The following is a 22,678-nucleotide window of genomic DNA, read 5'->3' as shown; positions in this document are numbered from 1 at the left end:
ATTTGTAATGAATGACACTTGTAAGTTGTTTTTATGGTACACTGTGTTTTAGCAGATGCTGCTATTACATTTTTTTTCAATAAAATTAAGCAAGAGTTGTATTAAGATATGCTGTTTGCTTTATTTTAATTAGAGAAGATACTGATAATGGCTACATTTTATTTCATTAAACTTATTTTGAGTATGTAGACATGTAAACATTACATTTGTTTGCATGTCCAGTTACCTAATCCATTTTTAGAAAATTATACATTGGTTCAGTTGGAATTTCTTAATACATAGTTAACTCTACTCATAAAAGTTGATCAAAAATATTCAATATACAGTTTACTTAAATGTCTGGATTTAGATTGATTTCTATATATTTTTATATATATATATATTTTTTAAAATTTTATTTATATATATATTTCTATATATATATATATATATATATATATTCTCTATATATATATTCTGCTTTTGTCCCTTGTGTTTCTACCTTCTGGATCTTTGGTCTCCTTAAAGTTAAGGAGTTAAGCTTAAAGCGACTCAAAACTTTATTATTTAATTTTCTTAAATGTAATATGTCCTGCTCTGCTATATTATTTTATTGTCTATCTATCTATCTATCTATCTATCTATCTATCTATCTATCTATCTATCTATCAATCTTTGAAAAGAAGCTGCGAGAGTAAGTTGATGGGTTAATGTGCTCATTAGCACCACCTGGTGGCGGTTACGCTGCAGTGCATCAGAGTCCTGTGATTATAACTCTGCTGCTGCTGCTCACGTCCTGATTCCTTGTGATTGCACTACGATGTAGTCACGAACGGGTGGAAAAATTCCTCCGCAGGGTTTTTCTGTTTTTAAAGACTATATTTTTATGATAAATCACCTCTGGCCAGATCCTCATCAGATTGAAATTGAACAACATCAATCAACCTTACACTGCTTTCACTGTACATACCACATTACTTACCTTACTTACTTGCACATACCCCTACACTTTGTATTTTTTTATTTGTTTAATTATATAATTTTCTTGAAAGAAAATGTATTGTATATATATATAATTCATTTTTTGATACCAAATATTCAGATTTTATGTTTTCTCTGTAACCTAAATTTCTCTATTTACTTTTATTTTTTCTCCAGACATTCGAAAAGCAGTCAAATGTATTTTACAGACGGATATTTACACACTAAAAATATGTCATAAATAAAAATGAAATATAAATATATAATATAATGCGAGTTGAAAATATATTTATATATTTAAAGAAATAAATATTCCGTATAACATACTTGTATATATACTGTTAACTAATATGAAAACAAATACATATATTTTCTTCCTCACATGATAATATGTGCGCCACATTTAAAATAAGAAATACATAAAACAGCAAAACGCTTGGATTCATCCAAAAAGCTGCTATAAAAACACATAATATTAATCTGGATATAGATATGCATGAAGACTAGACAATAAGGTATGACACCTTCTCACCTGTTGTCCATATAGAAAGTTCACATTTCTGAATGAACTCTAGACTTCTGTGGAACTGATTATATCCTTGACAGAACAGAGGGGTACACATTTACTATTTGTGCGTCTTTGTTGCAATTAAATAACATTTTCCCTGCATATATATATGTACTTCAATATATTACAGCGTAATTATTTAGAAAACATCTGCTTAAAATATACCAGGGCTAAAAATAGAAGTGTGTCAAATCAACATCCTGTCCCAGAACACCCCTGTTCACATTTACGCAGTGGTACAATCCAAATGACAGCTAGCTCCATGCGCGAGCGCGAGCAGACTGCCAGAAACACGGAAAACCTTCTTTTAACCAGGAACTGAGCGCCTTTTTTTGAGCCTTTGCACCCTAATTTCTTCCTATTAACCACCGACATGTCCACACCGAAGAAGGGAGACTTGTCTCCGAGCGAGGAGGAGTTGTTTGTGGTTATCACTGCGGGTAAGCCTCCTCGGCTAAAGCTAATCCCCCCCTAGAACCCACGTGAGCTAGTTTATTATGTGATAGCTTGAAGACCACAACTGGTCTTCACGTGCCTGTTGTTGTTGTTTTTTTATTGTTGTAGAGTTATAAATGTGTGTATTTTGTAAGCGATAATACTGAATTGTATGCACTTAGGAAACGTCCAAGAGGCCTCGAGGCTGCTGGGCTGCAAGGATGTTCGAGTCAACTGCGTGGACGAGGTGACGAGAGCATGACACTTATAGGATGATACACCTGAATTAAACTTAAACCCACTTATGTTTAAATTACTCATCACGTGCACAGCAATTACAGGCTTCCTCCATCAATGCTCAAATGTTCATTGTTGCCTTATAAAAAGGAAATTCATAAAAATGAACTCATTTTTATATAATATGAATAAAGTATTTGCAGTTGGTAGTAATTGCTAAATGAATTAACTTTCATATAAACGGGGATAAAATAATCACAATACCACTATTTTCAGATGTTTTTGGTTTATTTATTTGCACCAGGTAACAAAACACCAAATAGAAGGAAACGTTTAATGACTGAGATTTATTTACGCGGTCTAAACCTTTATGTAATTATAGTTTGTGTTCACTGATGATTCTTTTTTTATTCATCAGATAAATCAAGCCTGGAATTTGCTTTAAAAAACCCTCCTTTTACACCGCTCGTAGTATCTAAAGGTATATTTTATTATCCTTTAACGAGGTCGGACTTAAACCAAATAAAGATGGAGGCCGGGAGCGACGTGTCTCCTGGTTCCTCCGACAGCAACAATGCATCACAACTTTTTACTCTCGCATCAATTTAACTGACAGCTTTTGCAAAGAAAATCTTGGGTTTAATTCTTCGCAAACGATGTAGTCGTTTGAGTAAAAACTGTCAAATGTAGGCGAGAGGAGGCGCTGAGATCTCGTTGATCTCGTTGGGTGACATATGTGTGGGACAAGAGGACTCCCGAGTCAGCACGCCGGAGGGCTTTGGAGGACGTCCTTCACGGACCCCCTCGCCCCTTCTGTCACTCCTTTTGTGTCCGCCTGTCACAATCAGGTGCTGAAAGCAGATGTTCTGCTCGGCAACCGAAAGAAAACGCTGTCATGCCTAAACCATTTTTGGATAAAAGATTTGAAAGGAAAGCGACAACTCAAAGACAGAATGCAAAACTATATATAATACAGAGGATGAAAAGTCTGCGCTAAATTAATCAACACTGACGATCCATTAATTGTTTAAAGTTTTTTAAGCGCACATTTAAATCTCGGGTTTGCTGTGTCTTTCTATTTTATATAATTTATATAATATCTTCAACATGTAAATTCATTATCTCTAGTTATTTTCCTCTTTTTTTTTGCCAGATGCCACCGCCCATTAAATTGGGAGATTTTCTTTTATCATCTGAAATTTAGTCGACGATGCGTAATCCCAAAATCAGCAGATTGGTGACAAATGAAAATCAATTGTGAGACTTAATGCGCTTAATTCATCCTTTTTAAGCATGAATGGTTCATTAAGCCGACTGAATGTTTAAACTTGCAGCTTTACAACACTCGTTACTCGTTAGGACGACACAGACGGAGATAACGCAAATAAAAATAATATTGAATTAATTTAGTTTTATACTTTTTAAAATTATTTTGATAGAAAAGAGTTCAAATTAAATGTTTTTTTATGATTTTTATAAAGATATTTACACTCATGATTAAACTCTTTATCTTTATTTTTGTCGGAACCTTTAAATCTTTTTAGCGTAACTTGTCCCTCTTGTTCCTGTTTGTCTGCCCCGCAGTACGGCATGACTCCTCTCATGCACGCCGCTTACAAAGGAAAGGCCGACATGTGCAAGCTGCTGCTGCTGCAACACGGAGCGGACGTGAACTGCAACCAGCACGAGCACGGATACACGGCGCTGATGTTCGCCGGCCTGTCAGGTCGGAGCTCATCACCACGGCGATAGAAGAAAAAATAATTAAAATCTCATCCCTTTTGTTATTTTTAACGCTTGTTGTCGTGACTCCTCTTCCCTGCCGCAGGTAAGACCGACATCACGTGGATGATGTTGGACGCCGGGGCGGAAACGGACGTGGTCAACTCCGTGGGAAGGACCGCCGCGCAGATGGCCGCCTTCGTCGGTACGTCTGCTTGCGCCGCCGCCGAGGACACACTTCCCGTCTCGTGGTCCTCTTGGAACACATTTGACGACTATTTTTAAAGAAAAATGAATAAAAGCATGAGCCGTTTCTTCTTTTCCCTCCGCAGGGCAACACGACTGCGTCACGGTCATCAACAACTTCTTCTCCCGGGCCCGAGTGGATTACTACACCAAGCGCCAGGGTTTAGAGAAGGAGCCCAAGCTGCCCTCCAAACTGGCCGGGCCCCTACACAAGGTCATCATGAGCACCAACCTGAACCCCGTCAAGGTAGGACAGTGTTGGTTTTATCGTAATCGTGGAGTAAATATAATAACAACAACAATAGTAATCACGTTAATCATATATATATATATATAGTACCTTTCAGAAAGTGCACTAAACAAATCAAGGCAATAAAACAACTGAAAGCGCAACAGACTGATAATGGTTATTTAAACACTGATAAAACTGGACAATAGACGACTCGATAAAAAAAATGGATACAATAAGAAAACAAAACAAATGGATACAATCAAATAAAAACAGTAAAGGGGGAGTGTAGAGCTGCTAAAAATAAAATAACAAAATAAAAGGTGATAAATTGCCTCAAGTGATGTCACCTGAGTCCACGTCAGTTGGTTCTCTGCTGCAGGCTACCAGCATGACACACCAGAGGATGAGGGTGGTTGGGTTGCATTGTGGGTAATTTAGGCACCAGGCAAAGAAGAAAATGCACGGATTTAAAAACCGCCACGATTTTCATCCTTTTTGTTGAAACTGTTTGATGTTCGAGGAGCACGATGATAAATGTATGGGGCACTACTTTAAAAATAGCACCGTGACGCAAAATCCTGTACATTTTGATGAAACGGCCCCGATTATATTTACAATAAACCATTTTTATGAACGGACGCATCACTGGCGGTGTGTGTTTTGTATTTTTGAAGAAGTGTTTTTGGTGAGCGCCCCTCGTGTTTCCCCCCCCAGATGGTGATGCTGGTGAAGGAGAACCCGCTGGTGGCCGAGGTGGAGGCCCTGGAGAAATGCCGCCGCGTGATGGAGCTCATCTGCGAGAAGTGCATGAAGCAGCAGGACATGAACGAGGTGCTGGCCATGAAGATGCACTACATCAGCTGCGTGCTGGGGAAGTGCGCCTCCTTCCTCAAGGACCGCGAGGACAAGCTGGACGGCCTCGTCAAGAGGTGAGGAGGCCGAGAGTCGGCGTCCCGTTTCCGGGCGCGAAGACGCCGCCGTCGGGTGTTCTTGTCATTTAACAACGGAGGTTTAGAATATATTTTTATAATCGCTGCCGCACCTGATTTAGCACGGCAGCGAGACGGAGGTTTGGATGATACTCACCGTGACGGCTTCTCTTGAAACAAATAATTAGATGAGAGTGATTTATGCAACGAGATGAACTGCTGCTGGGCTCCATGACGCTTTAGACCAGGGGTCACGAACCTTTTTGACTGGGAGAGCCATAGAAGCCAAATATTTCGAAATATATTTCATTGAGAGACATTGAGAGGGGGGGGGGGGGTGCAGGTGACTTTTTCTTTGCTCCGCCCCGATGCGCGCACACGCCGGCATCGGAGCTCTGCGGCGCGAGACGGAGAGCTGAGAAGTGTTAACGCGACACTTGGAGACAGAATGACATGCTGCTGTGGAGACGATCAATAACAGACGTTTAGTTTAATAGAAGAACAAAGACGTCTTTAAGAAAAGGACCTGACATTACTTCTGCTGTAATCTGGCGCGATAGAGAAAATTACAGGGGGGCGGGCGGATATATATATATTTTTTCAACTAAAAATTGTCTGGGAGCCATATGCCGTCACCGGAAGAGCCATAGGTTCCCGGCCCCTGCTTTAGTTTCAGTAAATGCTGCACAGGCTTTGTAAATATCGCTCCTCGTGTTTCAGGTTGCAGAATATTTATAAACTTCTGATGAATATTGCAAAGGGAGAAAGACGTTCCGTTTCACTTCTCCTAGATTAGCCGTGGGAGGGGAGGAGGCGCTCCTTTGCTGTTTTTAAGCAACTTTTAAAGGCTCTTCTTCAGGGTTTAGCCTCTTGAGTGTTTGTTGTCTCTCCGTTGTCTACATGTTCGCTCCCTATACCAGTTTTGGAAGCCGGCCGTGTTTCCGTGTGTGGAGCCTCTTTTCTTTCTTCTAATTCAAACAAATCCTGATGATGGTTGCAAAGCGGTTTGCGTTCCCACTACGAAAGCTGACCTCCTCCTCCTGGATTCTTCCCCGTCCTGCAGCTTGCTGAAGGGGCGGGACCGAGACGGCTTCCCCGTGTACCAAGAGAAGTTTGTCAGAGAGTGCATCCGCAAGTTCCCGTACGCCGACGCCACCCTGCTGCAGCAGCTGGTGCGGAGCATCGCCCCCGTGGAGATCGTGAGTCCGCGCGAGCGTTACCGATGGCGTCGGACCGGTCGTCCAGCCGCCCGTCGTAAAACGTTCTGTTCTCGCAGGGTCACGACCCCACGGCGCTGTCGGTGCTGACCCAGGCCATCACGGGTCAGGTCGGCTTCATGGACGCAGAGTTCTGCACCTCGTGCGGCGAGAAGGGAGCCGAGAAGAGATGCTCCCTCTGCAAAACGGTGAGCGGCCGTTGACATCGATCATTCACGACGTGTGTTCTTGTTATTCTCAGCAATAAGCAACCATTTGGAACATTAAAGATACGGTTTTATGGGGCTCTTTTTTCTTTTGTTAGATAGATGCTTCAAAGGTTGACCGTTGCCTTTCGTGGTCGGCGTCTCAATCGCTGAGCCACGTAAACGGACGTCGTTTGAGCCCCATTGATATTTAAGCCGTTTATTGTTTTCCTCACTTTTTGGCAAATTGGTGCCAATTTAAAAGTAAGCCGAAGTCGCCAGTGAGCAGGTCCAGAGAAACTATCCCTGCATTAGTTTGGTGCTGAAGAAAACCTAAAATCGTGATCAATTCTCAGCATTTTTTTATTGTGGACGGTTTCCGTACGAATATCCTTACAGACACGGTAATTAATCTCCTTTCTGGTACTTCTTCTCTCTTGAGTTGGCGACTTTTGAACCCCTGGTTTGTTCTCCGGCCCTAGGTGATCTACTGCGACCAGGCCTGTCAGAAGATGCACTGGTTCACCCACAAGAAGGTCTGCAAGACGCTCCAAGAGCAGCGGGAGCAGCAGGAGGCGGAGGCGGCCGAGACGAGGCTGCAGCAGAGCAGAGGTACTTTCATCTGTTCCCAAAAACACAGGTTCACTTCTAAAGAGTGGCGGCATGACGACGTGTTACTTCATAACATTAAGAAAAGTACAGAAAGTCATTTTAACCAGCATGAATCTGGACATTCACTTTACTGACAGATGGATTAAATCATCTTTTAGTGATGCATAATGAATAACTCAAGAGGATTTAGTATTTTATTTTTTATTTTAATATTATATTTTTATAGTACAAGAAATTCAGGATATTATCATTGTTATTTTCTTGTTAAAAAATAAAAAATAATATTAAATAACACTAATATTCAGGAGTTTTTTAGGTTTTTTTTCATTGTAATTTTATTGGCGAAAATATTTAAAAACTGAAATTAAACGCACTTTTAAAATCTGTGATGATGGATCTGTATTTCAAAGGACACGAAAGCTTCACCACTCACATTTATTCAATGTTATTTCATAATACATATTCTCCATGATGCTTCCTCTGACGGAACGTGAGACCTGTTGATGGTCTTCACATCACGGACGTGCGTCTTCAGTTTCGCGGCCCGGTCGGTCTCACCTCTGTCGCCTCTTGTGTCTCCAGAGGAGAGTGAAGCCGTGAAGGAGGCCGCCGGCTCCATGCAGGAGCTCTCGCTGGAGGCCAAAGGTGACGCCCCCCCCTCGGACTCCTCGGAGCCCTCTTCCATCCCGGCTGCGGACGACTGAGCGAGTCCGTCTGACGCATGCAGCGCCGGACGGAGGGCGCTAACCGAGACCCCGAAAGCCGGATGAAGACGGACCAGCCGGAGACCAGAACCCATATTTATTATCCACGTCGAAGCCCGGGAGGTTCGTGGCCACGGCGGGCGGGCGGACATTTTTTTTCTTCTTTTTCTTCTTTCTCAAAAAATATATATATATGTAAACAAATCTTTCAGACGATTTAAATCGTATGTGAATGTGAACATGGATTTGTTTGTGGTAGCGGGCTGTGTGTGTGTGTGTGTTGGGGGTTCAAAGAGCTCGTGGTTCACATCGATGATGGAACGATATTTTTGCCTTAAGACTCCCTAGCAACCCGAGCAGGAAAGTCGTGACTTTGTAGCCGGTGGTTTGTTTGCTACGCACTTGATTTGTAATTTTTTTTTGTTGATCTTTTTTGTACCGATAACTTCACAGCAGATCGCGAGCGGAGATGGCAGGGCCGCACAATATTGACCAAAAGAATTATATTTTTAAAAATAAAAACATGATTTTAAATCACCGCGTTTCCTAAAAGAGGGCACCAATGTTTCCGAAATGAACCAAAAGGAAAAGTGTTTTTTATTGTTGTTTTCCCCCCCCTCATGCAGCGTCGTTGTTTACAGCACAACAACAACAACATTGTAGTCGCGTGGCTTCGCCGGTCTGTCATGTTATCGTGCGGCCTGAATGGACCGAGAGGTTTCAGGCAAATCGACGGATCCCACGAGGCTTTTATTTAGTCCTGAACGCCGATGATCTCCACAATGTCCAAACAACTTGAGCTCAATTACAAATAAATAAAGACCAACGTCATCAAAGTAATCATATGGATTTGTTTTTTGTTGTTGCTGTAAAGTCTCTGTTGTGGCTCTGAAAGCATCATGTTGCCTGTGTTTTGTTTACATTGTCAGCAGGTCCTGTTTCTCATGGACCCAAAAGATGTCCCGCTGTTAGTTTGGTGGCTACACTGATAAATAATATTTCTACTTTATACATTTTTTAGTAAAACTACCAAAGTTCAGCTAAAAATATTATTTGAATAATCAATTAGTTGCTTAAGAGAAACATTTTTAATAAGAATATGTTGATAATAATTTCACTTTAAATAATTAAAAAACATGTTATGGTTCCAGCTTCTTAAATTTGAAGATGTGCTGCTTTTCCATTTTTCCTAATTTTAATGATTTTTAATTCAAAATTCAGGAAGTTACTTGATTTGTAAAATAGTGTAACGTGGGACTTTTTAAACAGTGTGGAGTGGGGGTAGAGATTTCTCTGAATGGGCCTTGTTGTTTTTTCTTTATGCCGCCTTTGTGCAGCTCTAAACAACTTGTACACAATGTTTTTTTCAATATGAGGTCTTTTATTAACCGATCATATGACGTTCAGTCTTCACACACTGCAAAGACTCCCTTTGTGTAATGACTGGAAACATCTGAGCCTGAGGAACTCGCTGTCGTCCAACTTTTTGCGGAGGCAGTTACATAAGCAGAGGGTCAAAGTCCAAGGTGCAATGTGCCTCCGGACCAGCAGGGGGTAGCAGTCTTCACGGAGCTCTCTTTATGCCACGTCTGTAGCTTTACGCGTCACTTCCTGTTATCTGCCATAAAGCAGGGAGGACAAAAAAAAAGAAAAACGTTTGTTATTCTACAGAGTTTAGGCGTTTTTTATACACAATTATTCATACAATATCTTTATATATATATAAAGATATATATATTTATATAATTCACTGCGCGTGGGAGAAGGACACCTACATTAAGCCTGTTTCTGCTCTCTGAATGCCACAAGCGGATCATTTGTGAGTTAGGTAAGTGACGCACTAACATCAACAATAACAATATTTGGTGCTATTTACAACATACTCCCACCAATAGTTTTTGTTAGGGGTGTACTCGTATACAGTATGTCTGTATTACAATTGTTGTATTAATGTGTATGTTGCATTTAACTATCGTACATGTAATTTATTTATACACTTTTGGGTAGTATAATATGCAGTAATGCGTAATATAATATCATCATTCATTTATTTAGTTTGTAGTGTCGCTGTCCTGTGAGAAAAAGTAAATTTCTCAGAAGATATGTGAATTTTACAGCGGCTCAAAGAGGCTAAAGAGTTTATTTAGGTGTCTCATCACATAAAGGATGACCTCATCCTTCAGTTTATGAGGACAAACTAATCTCGTAAAAAATTATTGACACATCTGGAGATATATGAAGGGGGTTAAAGGTCTATTCTGAAAAGTAACTAAAGCTATCCGACAAAGGAAGTGAAGTACAGCAGTTAAACTACAAGTATCTTTAATTTGTACTTGATGCACTTAACACACACTCCTCCTCCTCCTCCTCCTCCTCCTCGCCGTGCAGCTCCGACTGGAAATGAACCCGGAGCACCAGGATCTCGTCCTGCGGGCGTGCGGCGCGTCGTCCCTGCGCGTCGGCGCGAAGATCCAGACGCTGTGGAGCGGCTACGGGGAGATCGTCCGGCTGCACCTGGAGGGCTGCGACCGGCCGTCCGTGGTCGTCAAGCACGTCAAGCTCCCGGCGGAGGCCGAGCGCCCCGGTGGCTGGAACACGGACCGCTCCCACGCGCGTAAAGTGAGGTCCTACCAGGTGGAGACGCACTGGTACCAGAACTACTCCACCGATCGGAGCTGTCGGACCCCCGTCTGCCTGGCGGCTTGTTCCCAAGGAGACGAGATGCTGATCGTGCTGGAGGATCTGGACGCGGCGGGTTACGATCAGAGAAGGTATACGAGCATTTTGTGTGAAACACTGGAGCTCTGCATCAAATGAGTGGACAGCTTCTACATCTCTGTGCATTTTATTCTCCTACTTGATGGTTTAAATAGTTGTCTGACGTCTCATGCTGGATGAATAACAGTCTGTTGTTGTTTGTCTTTTTTTAGGACCTGTGTGAAGGATGGAGAAATAAAGGCTTGTCTAAGATGGCTGGCCCACTTCCACGCCCTCTTCCTGGGTGCGGCGCCAGAGGGCTTGTGGCCCGTCGGCACCTACTGGCACCTGGAGACCCGCCCGGACGAGCTGGAGGCCACGGGGGACGCCGAGCTCAAGGCGGCGGCCGGCGACATCGACGGGATGCTCAACGCCTGCCTCTTCAAGACCGTCGTCCACGGGGACGCCAAGTTGGCCAACTTCTGTTTCCCGCGGGGCGGAGGGGACGTGGCCGCCGTGGACTTCCAGTATGTCGGAGGCGGCTGCGGAATGAAAGATGTTGTTTATTTTTTAGGAAGCTGCATGGAGGAGAGGAAGTGTGAGGAGAGGGTACCGGCCCTGCTGGACTACTATTTCACCGAGTTGAAGCAATCGGTGAAGAAAGACGTGGACTTTGTCGCCCTGGAGACAGAGTGGCGGGAGATGTTTGCGTTCGCGTGGACAGATTTTCATCGTTTTCTGCTGGGATGGATGCCGGGACACCGGAAGATCAACCGGTACAGTAAACGGTTGACCAAGGAGGTCCTCCGCAAACTGAAACTGAATCAATAAACTTTTCCCTTGAGACAACCAGAGGACTAAGCGTCTGGCTGAGAGGTGAAACTGAAAATCTGTATATGTACAAATTAAAGCAGCCACAAACACCTGTGTACAGAGAAGTATGCAAACCATTTCCCAGAAATATTAAAGTTAAAAAAATTGGTAATGCTTTGGATTTTCTTTTACAAACTCTTTGAATGGGGAAGAAATATATTTTATGGATTTGCCTCATAACATCCACACATTTTGGTTGATGTGTCCTTATTCAAACTTAAAATTATAAGGATTTAACAGTAGAGTAAAACATGAATAAATCAGTAAAAAGATTTACCAAACGATTGTTAGTTGTAAAGATGTTCCTGGTGAGATCATTTTATAGTAATATATCTATTGAAAAAGATCTTTGAATAACCTAATATTAATATCTAGGTGGTTTCCTTACACATTTTGCCCTGTGAATAAAATTATTATTTAACCCACCTGTGTAAAACTGCCAACACATGAACATTTGTAGAGAAATGTCAAACTTAGAATTATTTTGTTTCACTGTACAGTTTCAATTCATGCTTCCGCTTGTACATATTGGATTTCCTTTCAGACTGTTTGCATTTGTGGATAAAAACAAAGAAAAAGGAAACATATATCATAATAAAGAATAACATCTCTTTTATTAGTCTCACATAACATATACAATATATATTCTACATTAATAAAATAATATAAATGCATTCATAGAATTAATGTAGAAGTGTTTCTCTGTCAATATTGCAGAATACACAGGATTCATAGGTATATATATATATATGTGTGTGTATGGGTAGATCAAATATAGAATTATCATTATTTATTAATCACTCGGCATGGATAACAAAAAATAAGAGGAAAAATAAGGTACGAATACAAATAATTTAAAAAAGTCCCAAAGATAAATAAATATTTATTTTTGGGACGTCTTTGGGACTTTAAAATATATATATATATATAGATATTTCCTTTTTAAGTGAGGAATAAAATAATTTAAAGTAATTTAAAAACCAAAAAGAGGAGGGATCTGACTCCTTCTTTGACCGGTCTTTCCGGTTTCCTACCGGATGTGTTGGCCGAGATCAGCTGTTGTGAGGAGGAAGGATGACGTGGCATCCGGTCTCTCTCACACACCCGACATTACAACAACAAGGCAGGCGAGCCGAGCTAGGGCGAAGCGACGACGGTGCCTTCAAAGTAAACAGGTACGGGGGTCAAAATATATCATTTATTGAAAGTAAATTATGTTGGAGATAACCTCGCGGCAGTTGGTTACGTTATCGAGCCGTTAACCGCGTTGTCACCGTGGCAACGGTTGTAAAACTCCAATCGAATTTTTTTCCTTCTTCTTCCTCGCGAGCAACGGCCGAGCTAACGTTAGCCGTTTCTGTCGCCTTGGCTTCAATATATTTGAGCCGCTAGAAGTCACGCGAAGGTGATTTCAGGTCCGTTTAACTGCGCATTTAGGGCTCGTCTCTCGGGTTTAGCTCGACTAGCCACTAGTGAGCTAACGTTACCTGTTTGACAGTTTACTGTAAAGATGACGCAACGTAGCAGGTGTCAGAAAGGCTGAAGTGAAACTCGTGACCTCAGCAGTGGTTATAGCTTATGGTTTCATGCTTCAATGTTTTTTTAAATTTCGCCTCTAAAATACAGACGTACATTTCTGTAGCTCTAAAAAAAAAAAGAGGAAAAAAAAGTACGTCGTGTACCGGGAGTTTGAGCGGCGGAAGTCTGCCTCTTGAGCAAGGCAGGAACACTCGACCTGCGCGCGCACGCGTGTCTATGTGTGAAGATAGTTCAATACTTTATTTCAGGCTCAGGGGATCAATTGCCAAGCATGAACACATAGCAAGCAATAAGTAACACATTTAATGTATATATTTTGTATTAAATTTTTCCCATCCCCTTTTGTTGTCTTTATTTTCTGGACTGTCTTTTTTTCCCGGTTTGTGTCCTTATCGCCCTCCTCTTGTTCTGTAATCACCGTAACACACAGTTTCTGAATACATGCGCGAAAAAATACGAAATGAGATAAAGCCACGGAAGATGAGCACCAGGCTCTTTGTGTCACAACAAAGTTAACACTTTAACACATTAAATCTTGTGTTTACTAGTACCCGTTTCTTAAAAGTAAAGCACAAAAAAGGACTAATGGATTAAATAGATCTTAGTCGACTAAAACAACAACGTCCCTTTAGTCAACGAACCAGCTGAGAGGCGTCGGCCCCAATGATGTACTGAGAAGTGTTAATATGAATCGGCATAATGTAATACACATTTCATTATAACTTGGTACAATTCTACAACTACCGAACACTTAAAAAACTAATTTGGCTGAAATAAGATATCGCTAAACCTGAGACGAGACTTTAAAAAATTGATTGCAGTAAAAATAGTTAAAGTTAATAGTTAAAGCTACACAGCCAGATATAATATGTGGGAAAAATGTCCATCCCCTCTCAAGAGACCTTTTTTCCTTCTTTTTCTTTCACCAGATATCCAAGAACTATCACCACAGAGTAATTCCCATCAATACAGTCGTAAAAACCACCAACTTCCCCATCGCATGAGGCAGACGCTGTAGAGGGGGAACCACAGCAGAGACAGCTTCAGGTGTGTTTTAACTGAGCCCCGGAATGGAGAGGCTTTGAGGCAGCTTGCTCCTCAGGTGAGTCCTGAGTGGTGACGCAATCCGCTCAGGTCCTTCAGAGCCCGCCCTGCTAGTAATATGAGCCATGGACTCCTGGGCAGTTGATAGTCCTGTAACCCTGATCATCAAGGCCCCCAACCAGAAGTATGAAGACCACACCATCAGCTGCTTCCTCAACTGGACCGTGGAGCGGCTGAAGAGTCACATCTCCAACGTGTACCCCAGCAAGCCGGTGAGTCGCTCCTCCCGTTCGACGTTTTTTCTCTCCTTTCTTATTCAAGCTTTTTCCTCCAGATGAACATCGGTCTCACCTCGTCGTCTCAACTTGGAGTTCGATACACTTAAACAGGAGTTTAAGCTGACTCCTAAAACCGTTATGTTGAAGTGCACTGTGACATGACCTGCACTCAGAACAACAAATACAAGGCTGTAACAACCAATTATTTTAATCATCAGTTAGTTTGCCATTTGTCATTTTCTGTAATTAATTAACCGGTTGGGTTACAAAACATGCGCGACACAATTCCCCAGAGCCAAAGTGCTGTAAATGCATTTTTAACTAAAGTCCACAAAGATATTAACATAAAATTCTCACAAATTTGTTTTATTTCTTTGAAAATGTTAGCGTGAAGTAAATAATGCATTCTATCGTTCTGATTTTGGCTCTAATTAGTTATATTCATAGTTGAATTGGTAACCAGAGATTGAGTAATATGAGTATCTTGCAAAACAATTTACATATTCATTCACTACATTATGGAAATCACACACTGAGGCAGCCGGTCACCGTCTCGGTCGCTCGTACACGTCGTCTCTCGAGCTTCAAACGCTCCTTTAGTTTTCTTTCTTCCCGGAGCACAAAACGCTGAATTCGCGTCTGACACGCATTTCATTATTATTATTTTTGGACAGCGTGGAGAAGAAAAGATCATTTTTCAAACCGCTCCCTTCCATTGTTTGCGGAGAGGGTTCCACGAGATCACATTCATGCATGCGATGCTCCTGAGGTCGACCGTGCGTCGCTTTGGGAACAACGAAGCCTCCTGTTGCACATCGGATGAAGTATTTAACAAATTGACTGCTGGGTTTTCATGTCCACGCCTCGAGTTTCAAACCTTTTGACCGAAAAGAAAACACCGTAGACAAATGTTTCTGTTATACAGGGTTCGTACGGTCATGGGAAACCTGGAAAAGTCATGGAATTTTTAAATGGTCATTTCCAGGCCTGGAAAAGTCATGGAAAAAACTTAAATCATAAAAGTCATGGAAATGTGTTATAATCGCATGTTCATTCACGCCGAGTTTGAAATGATTAATACGTTTTTTAAAGAAAGACGCTCTCAATACGCAACATTTTCAAAAATGTTCATGTTAATACCGAGATTTCAGTTTGGTCATGGAAATTTGGTTTAAAGTCATGGAAAAGTCATGGAAATCCATTGGTCAACATGTGTAAGAACCCTGTTTATATTTTGTCACGACTAAGAACAGACCACACGCATGAAGATGCGCATGAAGAGCAGAGCATCGCTGCGTCGCCATAGCAACAAGCCGTATGTGTACACCTGATCGTGCGGCGCACACAAACACGACCACATCTGAGTTTTGTGAATCATCGAGGTGATTTATCTTTTTGAGTTTCAGGTTTTTTTTAAGACATTTAATGCGATGCAGGTGTACTAAATATAATAATAATAATAACTTTATTTATATAGCACCTTTAAAAACAATGTTTACAAAGTGCTCCACAGAGAGTCAAAGCAAAACAAGTGGAATTGCAAGAAACCACTATTACATTTAAAAGTATATATAAAAATATAATGGAAAATATAATATATATATATAATAATATAGTGCAGAGAATATGATCGAACAATTCTGTGTGCACTTTTAATAACCTTCCACATCTAATCTGTAGCCCAGCAATCTCATCTAATCCGAAGGTGCCGAATCACTCACCTCAAGACACAACACCCCCCCCCCCCCCCACGCAGTTGAGTTCATGTTTGACCTTCCAAACAGCAGTTGAGAAGAAAACAATTCTCACGGGTCCATTGTGAACGCATCACATGACCTCCATCAGCACAGGGACTTTGCCCCGTTTTTTTTAACATCTTTTTTTTATTTTGTATCTCTTGTTAACGTTCACATTTCCATATTATGGCTTTTAGGTTTCTCGCCGTTGGAGATTAGCTCTCGGTGAGGTGAAGACGCCCTGATCTGTTGACACTGTAAAGAATACAAACGTCGGAATGGCTGTCAGTCTGTTTTTATGAAGTAAAAGAAACACACACTCCCCCGTGTGTTGACACCGTTCTCACACACGACACCGTTTGTGTTGCAGCTGTCCAAAGACCAGCGGCTGGTCTACTCGGGGAAACTCCTCCAAGACCACCTGCAGCTGGGAGACGTGCTCCGAAAGGTACGGCTGAGTGACCCGGTGGCCGATGTTGTGCGTGGAGAACATTTAGATTGGGAACTCGCCCAAATAGATTTCTTTCAAATGTCTATATATTCACTTTTTTATTCAACTGCTGCAACACAAGGTCATTTGATCTGCCGATTTATTTTTCTCAATAATTATAAAATGTCATGAGATAGTGAAACATGTCTGTTTTTATACATTTCCGCAGTCAATTTCAGATTATTAATAATCTTCAGATTATTAATAATCTTCAGATTATTAATTTGTCATCTCAACAGTCCAAAAAAACCAAATATTACCTGTAACATCATATTTGACAGAGAAAAGCATCAAACCAACTCATTTGAGAAGCTTGGACCAGCAAATCTTTGGCAAAAAAGGAACACACACACACACACACACACACACACACAGAGAGCTCTTTGCTGTGGGAGAACTAAATCAGGCTGATCTGATGTGTTTTAGCAGCAAATGTCATTTCCTCACTAAACCTCTCTCTCTGCTCTGTTGCGTCCCTCCTCTTCCTCCCACATCCTTGACTTGTGGACCTGCAGCAGGATGAATACCACATGATGCACCTGGTGTGTGCCTCTCACAGCCCCCCGGCCTCGCCCCGGAGCCCCGCCGCGGCCAGCGCTTCTGCTGCCGACTCCAGCGTGAGTAGACCGACATCCACCAACTCTGGGGTGTGTGTGTGTGTGTGAGTGAGTGTGTGTGCCTGCTTTGTTTGTCATGTCAGACCATGTTGACTTCCACTTGTTTGATTTACAGCTGTTTGCGCTAGCAGCTAAATTCTAGAGTCAAAATGCTGTTGAGTTCAGATCCGAGAGTCTGGATGAGAAGTTGCACCTGTGAGAACACCTGTAACCAATAAGATCACTGAGAAACCAGAGCGTGAACACTATAAATGGGACAATGGGGGAAAGGCGGGCATGTTGTATTGGATCGGTCCTCTGTTCTGGCGGATGCCCTCAGTTGAGGTCTGAGGAGAGGTCGGTGCATCACGAGTGAGCCGAGCGGCTCGTTGGCGTCGTCACTCGGCTTCTAAATGCTCTTCATATCTCGTCCCTCAGACTTCAGACATGGCCAGTCAGCCTGTCGCCTCCTCCTCCTCCGCCTCCTCCTCCTCTGTCCCAGAAAGTTATGACGGGCTGAGGTACCGCGGCGGCGTCCCCCAGAGTCCCGCTGCTGTCCCTCAGTGGTGAGCAAGTCTTTCACAACATGATGATCAACTCATTCACACGTCAGTGTTGTTATTACTCTGAAAGAGGGTTATACAATATATAATGACGAGTGAAGAACTAACGGGTCAGAAGAATATGTTGTTGTCATTCCACTGTGTGTGTGTGTGTGTGTGTGTGCACAGTGTAATAACACATGTAGTAACAACCACAGGCCCGATGGAGCCCAGGTCCCTCTGCAAGGCGACCTCCCCGCCAACATGCCCCCCCACCCCATGTACATGCCCATGCAGATGCTGTGGTGGCAGCAGATGTACGCGCGCCACTACTACATGCAATAGTAAGTTATATATTTTTATATTTCTCTCACGATTCTTAAAGATAACGATGATAATAGTGGATTTAAAGAGAACACGTTAGAATACATAGATCTGCGTAATTACAGCTGCTTGTAAAGACGGACTTTGAGTTCAGATTACGGTAATGCGGGAGGTTCTTTTTTTTACCACTAATGCGTTGTATAAATATTAACGCAATAGGGATTAATTGTTCTCTAATGTCATTTATATATTTATTCCTCAAGTGCAACAGTTAAAATGGATTGTTTGGCCTTCTGAACGTTTCCTCCTCCTCCAGTCAAGCGGCGGTCGCGGCCTCTCAGCCTCCCGGCGCCCCCCCGCCCCCCTCCCCCTCCCCGTCGCCCCTCCAGCCCGCCCAGCCCAACGAGGCGGTGCAGCCCCCCCCGCTGGGGCCCAACCAGGCGGCCCCCAACCCGCTGCCCGAGAACCAGCCGGCCAACCCCAACATCCAGATGAACGCGCAGGGCGGGGCGGTGGTCAACGACGACGAGCTGAACCGCGATTGGCTGGACTGGCTGTACACGGTGTCCCGCGCCGGCGTCCTGCTCAGCATCGTGTACTTCTACTCCTCCTTCAGCCGCTTCGTCATGGTCATCGGCGCCATGCTGCTCGTCTACCTGTGAGCCGCTCGGATAGATTTACACGCGCACTTTGACATTCTCTCACACGTATGTAAGTAGAAAAGAGCGCTTTTTCTCTCCCCTCCCCCCCCCCCCAGGCATCAGGCCGGTTGGTTTCCCTTCCGGCCGGAGCAGCAGAACCTCGGAGAAGGAGAACAGGTCCGGCCCCCACCGGCGGAGGCGGAGAGACACCAGAACATCCAGGAAATGGTGAGTCGTCCTGAACTCCCGCAGGAACCGGAGGACCCGGGTCCTGCTGGTCCGATCGGATCGCGTTCGCGTGGCGCCGCTTCACCGACGTCTTCCGTGTCGCCCCCTCTGTGTCTCAGGAGCGCCTGATGGATGACGGGCTGGAGGACGAGGACGACAGGGGGGAGGAGGGAGCTGTCGCCCCCGAGGACCAGGACCAGCTCGCCGCCGCCGCCGCCGTCCCCCCCGAGCCTCACTTCCTCACCACCGCGTGGTCCTTCATCAGCACCTTAATCACCTCGCTCGTCCCAGAAGGACGACGCCAACCCGCCAACTAGCCAGAACCCCCGCCCCCCCCCCCCCCTCGCCCGACTTCTCTAACACCCCGCTCCCTCCTGCCAGCAGGTACCGCTCAACAGAAGTATCACGATTCCTTTTGCGGCCCCTAAATCCCCCCCACACCATCTTCAGTCGCCTCCGATACGTTCGAATCCCTTTTCAAGCGCCCGGGTACCTCAGCCGGGCGGCCGCGAGCCTCGTGCGTCGACAACGGGCTCCTCCTGAAGTGTAAGAGCAGATGCATTGTGAGTTCTGCAGGAGGTTGGGAATAAAGGAACGTAAAGAAAGTGAATCTCACGTTGTGTTAATGGATTAAGAGCTTCAGCTGTAGTTTTTTTTCTTTTTTTTCTTTGATTGTTAATTCATTGAGACATGTTGGTGGGTGGTGGTGGTGGTGGTGGTGGAGGAGGGAGCTGTCTTGCATTTTAATACCGTGATGCGGTCGTGCTTTTGAAACTTTTAAGTGAGGTATGTGACCCAGAAAAAAACTAAACGGGAAGAACAGGAAGCCGTAGTTTCCTTAAAAAGTGAAAGAAACCCACAACCCAGAAGACACTTCCATGTGTGCACACGATGTGCATCGAGACATTGCCGCTACTGAAGCACATTCTTTTCTCACTTTGTGTATTTGAACATTTACACATGTAAGTATATGCATCTTTAATTCCTAAATATATGCTTTTTTTTTTTTTTTTAAATAAAAGTTTTGCTGCGGTTTGACTCGTCTTCCGTTTCACTTCCTGTTTTTTTGTTGTAGTTCCTCGGATGTCCAGCAGGTGGCGACATTCACACACAGATGTCACCGGAGCTCAGAGTACCGATTGAACTTCTTTGTTCTGGACTTTCATAAATCATTTGCATTGTTTTGAATATCATAAACTACTGCTGTTACATAAACACCAAATTATGTTTCATATTTTGATATGTGAAATATCTTTCATATTGCAAATGTTACGATTCATACAATTAAAATAACAGTGAGATAATAAGACATCTTTATGTAATTTACAAACAGTTACAGAATGACATGAAGCAACACAAACAAAGATAAGAGCTAATAGGGAAAATTCTAAAAGTAAGAAAAAAGCAAACTCGACAAATACGAGATTTAAAGAATACAATTATTGAATTTAAATAAAAGTAACTTGAGGATGCGCAGTCTGATAGAGGCGTGTTATAAGAAAGGATATGAGAGATTTATGTACTGGTTCATGGTCCACAGAGGATGAATCTGACTGACACTAGGTTAGGTAATGTCAGATTAGCATTAGGCTCATTAGAAAGTACCGCCCACCATCTTGAGGAGCTCCACCCACAGCTGGAAAACTACGCCATAATCCAACGTCCCCCCTAAACCCTTAAAGCCTGAACCTTCAGTCGGAGTGAGAGAGGCTTGAATCAAATACTCGAATAATCTATATTTACTCGTTTTATTTCTTCAAAAAGACCAAATAAACGAGAACAAATAGTTGGAGAGAACATTAAAGTATGTAAAACACCTGAAAATAAGAATATCCACTTTAACACATTCATACATTCTTCTGAAAACTGGTGTTTTTATCATAAATACATTGACACAGAATGCGGATATTACAAATATTGTTCTGTTCTCCGTGATTTCGATAAATGTCAGGCTGACGATTTTACAAATTCTTCTTTCTTTTCTTCTTTTTAGCACATTAGCTTGATCGCTGTGAGCGTGTTAGCATGCTAATTTGAGGATTTAGCTAAAAGCACCTCCGCAAACTGAAAATACCGCCTCGCAGCAAGTGCCTTGCTCAAAGGGTAGAACGAGGGTGGATAGGGACGTGCCACTCGGAGAGTTTCAACGTCGCTGTGAAGAGTCGGACCTGCGGCTTTGACACGACGCGCCTCACCGATAAGAGAGGTGAGCGGCTCAGACGGCGATGCACTTCAGAGAGTCCTCCAAGACCCCTAATCGAATGAGCATGGATCTTTGTGTAGTTGGTCGTAGAAGGCCCAATTAATTATGCATGACAGCGGCTTGACGGCCGTTTGATTTCGTTACTCGCGGCCCCTTCCGATCCAATCGGGTTAGGACCCCACACACACACACACACACACACACACACACACACAATCCCTCTCCGTGGGGTTAGACTCCCGTTATCGGAGGGAGAGATTTCTTTAAGAGGGTGTTTGGGGCCCTGGAGGACATTTCATCATCACAATAAGTCCTTGTTATGCAGACGGCTCACTCCTGTTTCCTCGCTATCGGGCCTCGTCGTCTTCGGGGGATCGGACACGTGCCACGCAGATACGCAGACTTTATTAAGGAAACGCAGGGGGGGGGGGGGGGAGACGGAGTGTGAGGACACCTGCGAGGACGGGACTTTCAGTAAAAGTGCTGAGTGTGCAGTATCTTTAATGTTGTCGTTTGAGCACACAAAGATACTGTGCAGATTATTGCACGTTTCCATCCACTTCTGGTTTATACCTTTAACGATATGACGTAATTAACAAGAGTCCGATCAGTCAAACCTCCAGTGATGTGAATCCATTTAGAGAACATGGTGTAAATACGATACCCTTGTTTCATGTTGCATGTCCAATTTGCGGAAATTGAAAATGCGCATTATTAAAAACAGGTGTATGAAGATGCAGGCGTTGTTAACTAGAGAGACACACATTTATTTAATGCCAAGCGGGAAACAATTAATCCGATAGTCGGAAATCAGTCTTATAATACTATATTACGATAATTTTCCAAACAAAAACACCAGATATTTTGCTGATCACATTGTATTAATTATCAGGGTTATATGCATTTCTTTTCTGGTTGTATAGAAGTTTATGTGTTAAAACTGCATTCTCTCTACTGACCACCAGGGGGCGACTCCTCTGGTTGTATAGAATTGCATGCTTCATGTGTTAAAGCTGCATTCTCTCGACTGACCACCAGGGGGCGACTCCTCTGGTTGTACAGTTGGCTTTGCAACTGCAGCATTTCTGTTTCTTGATCACAATTCTTCAATAAACCAACTGGAAGAGATTCTTTTAAAAAATTAAAAAAATAGTTTTGTCACATGTCAAACCTGTTACGGTTGTTGTTTTTCCTCTTAGCTCCGAGTCGTCTTCCTCTCCGGCTGCGATGGATTTGCATCCTGTAATCCGGAGATGGATTTTGGCAGCTTGACAGTCAGAGGACACTTTAGGGGCGTCGTATCCCAGGTGGAATTCAGGCTCCTGTGTCATTATTCCAGAGGTAAACAAATCATCATAATGTAGCATAGACTTGTGCGTCAGAGGTAATTCTATATCACATGTAAAGTGGATTTTCTCGGCCGTGTCTGAAAGTGAGAGG

The 22,678-nt window shown here is 43.0% G+C and overlaps 3 protein-coding genes across 3 annotated transcripts; all 3 read left to right on the top strand.

Moving 5' to 3' along the window:
• Positions 1–1,775: 1,775 nt before the first annotated feature.
• ankmy2a (ankyrin repeat and MYND domain containing 2a) lies at positions 1,776–8,887 on the top strand. Its single transcript, XM_056405852.1, has 10 exons — positions 1,776–1,968; positions 2,146–2,210; positions 3,785–3,926; positions 4,029–4,127; positions 4,255–4,415; positions 5,115–5,329; positions 6,393–6,528; positions 6,606–6,734; positions 7,214–7,343; positions 7,926–8,887. The coding sequence occupies exons 1-10, from the start codon at positions 1,902–1,904 to the stop codon at positions 8,045–8,047; spliced, it is 1,266 nt and encodes a 421-aa protein (XP_056261827.1). The 5' UTR covers positions 1,776–1,901; the 3' UTR covers positions 8,048–8,887.
• Positions 8,888–9,712: 825 nt separating this feature from the next.
• On the top strand, positions 9,713–11,729 carry pkdc (protein kinase-like domain containing). Its single transcript, XM_056444380.1, has 3 exons — positions 9,713–9,875; positions 10,436–10,818; positions 10,978–11,729. Exons 2-3 carry the CDS (start codon positions 10,448–10,450, stop codon positions 11,573–11,575), a joined length of 969 nt encoding a protein of 322 aa, XP_056300355.1. The 5' UTR covers positions 9,713–9,875; positions 10,436–10,447; the 3' UTR covers positions 11,576–11,729.
• Positions 11,730–12,702: 973 nt separating this feature from the next.
• herpud2 (HERPUD family member 2) lies at positions 12,703–20,073 on the top strand. Its single transcript, XM_056445013.1, has 9 exons — positions 12,703–12,792; positions 14,086–14,472; positions 16,585–16,662; positions 17,220–17,321; positions 17,739–17,866; positions 18,061–18,186; positions 18,483–18,824; positions 18,924–19,035; positions 19,155–20,073. The coding sequence occupies exons 2-9, from the start codon at positions 14,326–14,328 to the stop codon at positions 19,350–19,352; spliced, it is 1,233 nt and encodes a 410-aa protein (XP_056300988.1). The 5' UTR covers positions 12,703–12,792; positions 14,086–14,325; the 3' UTR covers positions 19,353–20,073.
• The last annotated feature ends 2,605 nt before the right edge of the window (positions 20,074–22,678 follow it).

The sequence above is a fragment of the Pseudoliparis swirei genome, chromosome 22, assembly GCF_029220125.1.
Source record: "Pseudoliparis swirei isolate HS2019 ecotype Mariana Trench chromosome 22, NWPU_hadal_v1, whole genome shotgun sequence".
In the NCBI taxonomy this organism is placed as follows: domain Eukaryota; kingdom Metazoa; phylum Chordata; class Actinopteri; order Perciformes; family Liparidae; genus Pseudoliparis; species Pseudoliparis swirei.
This window is presented reverse-complemented; position numbering and strand designations above follow the sequence as displayed.

What these genes read in the sequence shown, in the direction of transcription:
- ankmy2a (XM_056405852.1), top strand. Translation starts at nt 1,902, where the DNA reads ATGTCCACACCGAAGAAGGGAGACTTGTCTCCGAGCGAGGAGGAGTTG. An exon ending in GAGTCAACTGCGTGGACGAG is followed by an intron (nt 2,211 to 3,784) that starts GTGACGAGAGCA and finishes TCTGCCCCGCAG; the next exon opens with TACGGCATGACTCCTCTCAT. An exon ending in GAGGCTGCAGCAGAGCAGAG is followed by an intron (nt 7,344 to 7,925) that starts GTACTTTCATCT and finishes TTGTGTCTCCAG; the next exon opens with AGGAGAGTGAAGCCGTGAAG.
- pkdc (XM_056444380.1), top strand. Translation starts at nt 10,448, where the DNA reads ATGAACCCGGAGCACCAGGATCTCGTCCTGCGGGCGTGCGGCGCGTCG. An exon ending in GCGGGTTACGATCAGAGAAG is followed by an intron (nt 10,819 to 10,977) that starts GTATACGAGCAT and finishes GTCTTTTTTTAG; the next exon opens with GACCTGTGTGAAGGATGGAG.
- herpud2 (XM_056445013.1), top strand. Translation starts at nt 14,326, where the DNA reads ATGGACTCCTGGGCAGTTGATAGTCCTGTAACCCTGATCATCAAGGCC. An exon ending in ACGTGTACCCCAGCAAGCCG is followed by an intron (nt 14,473 to 16,584) that starts GTGAGTCGCTCC and finishes TTTGTGTTGCAG; the next exon opens with CTGTCCAAAGACCAGCGGCT. An exon ending in CTTCTGCTGCCGACTCCAGC is followed by an intron (nt 17,322 to 17,738) that starts GTGAGTAGACCG and finishes CTCGTCCCTCAG; the next exon opens with ACTTCAGACATGGCCAGTCA.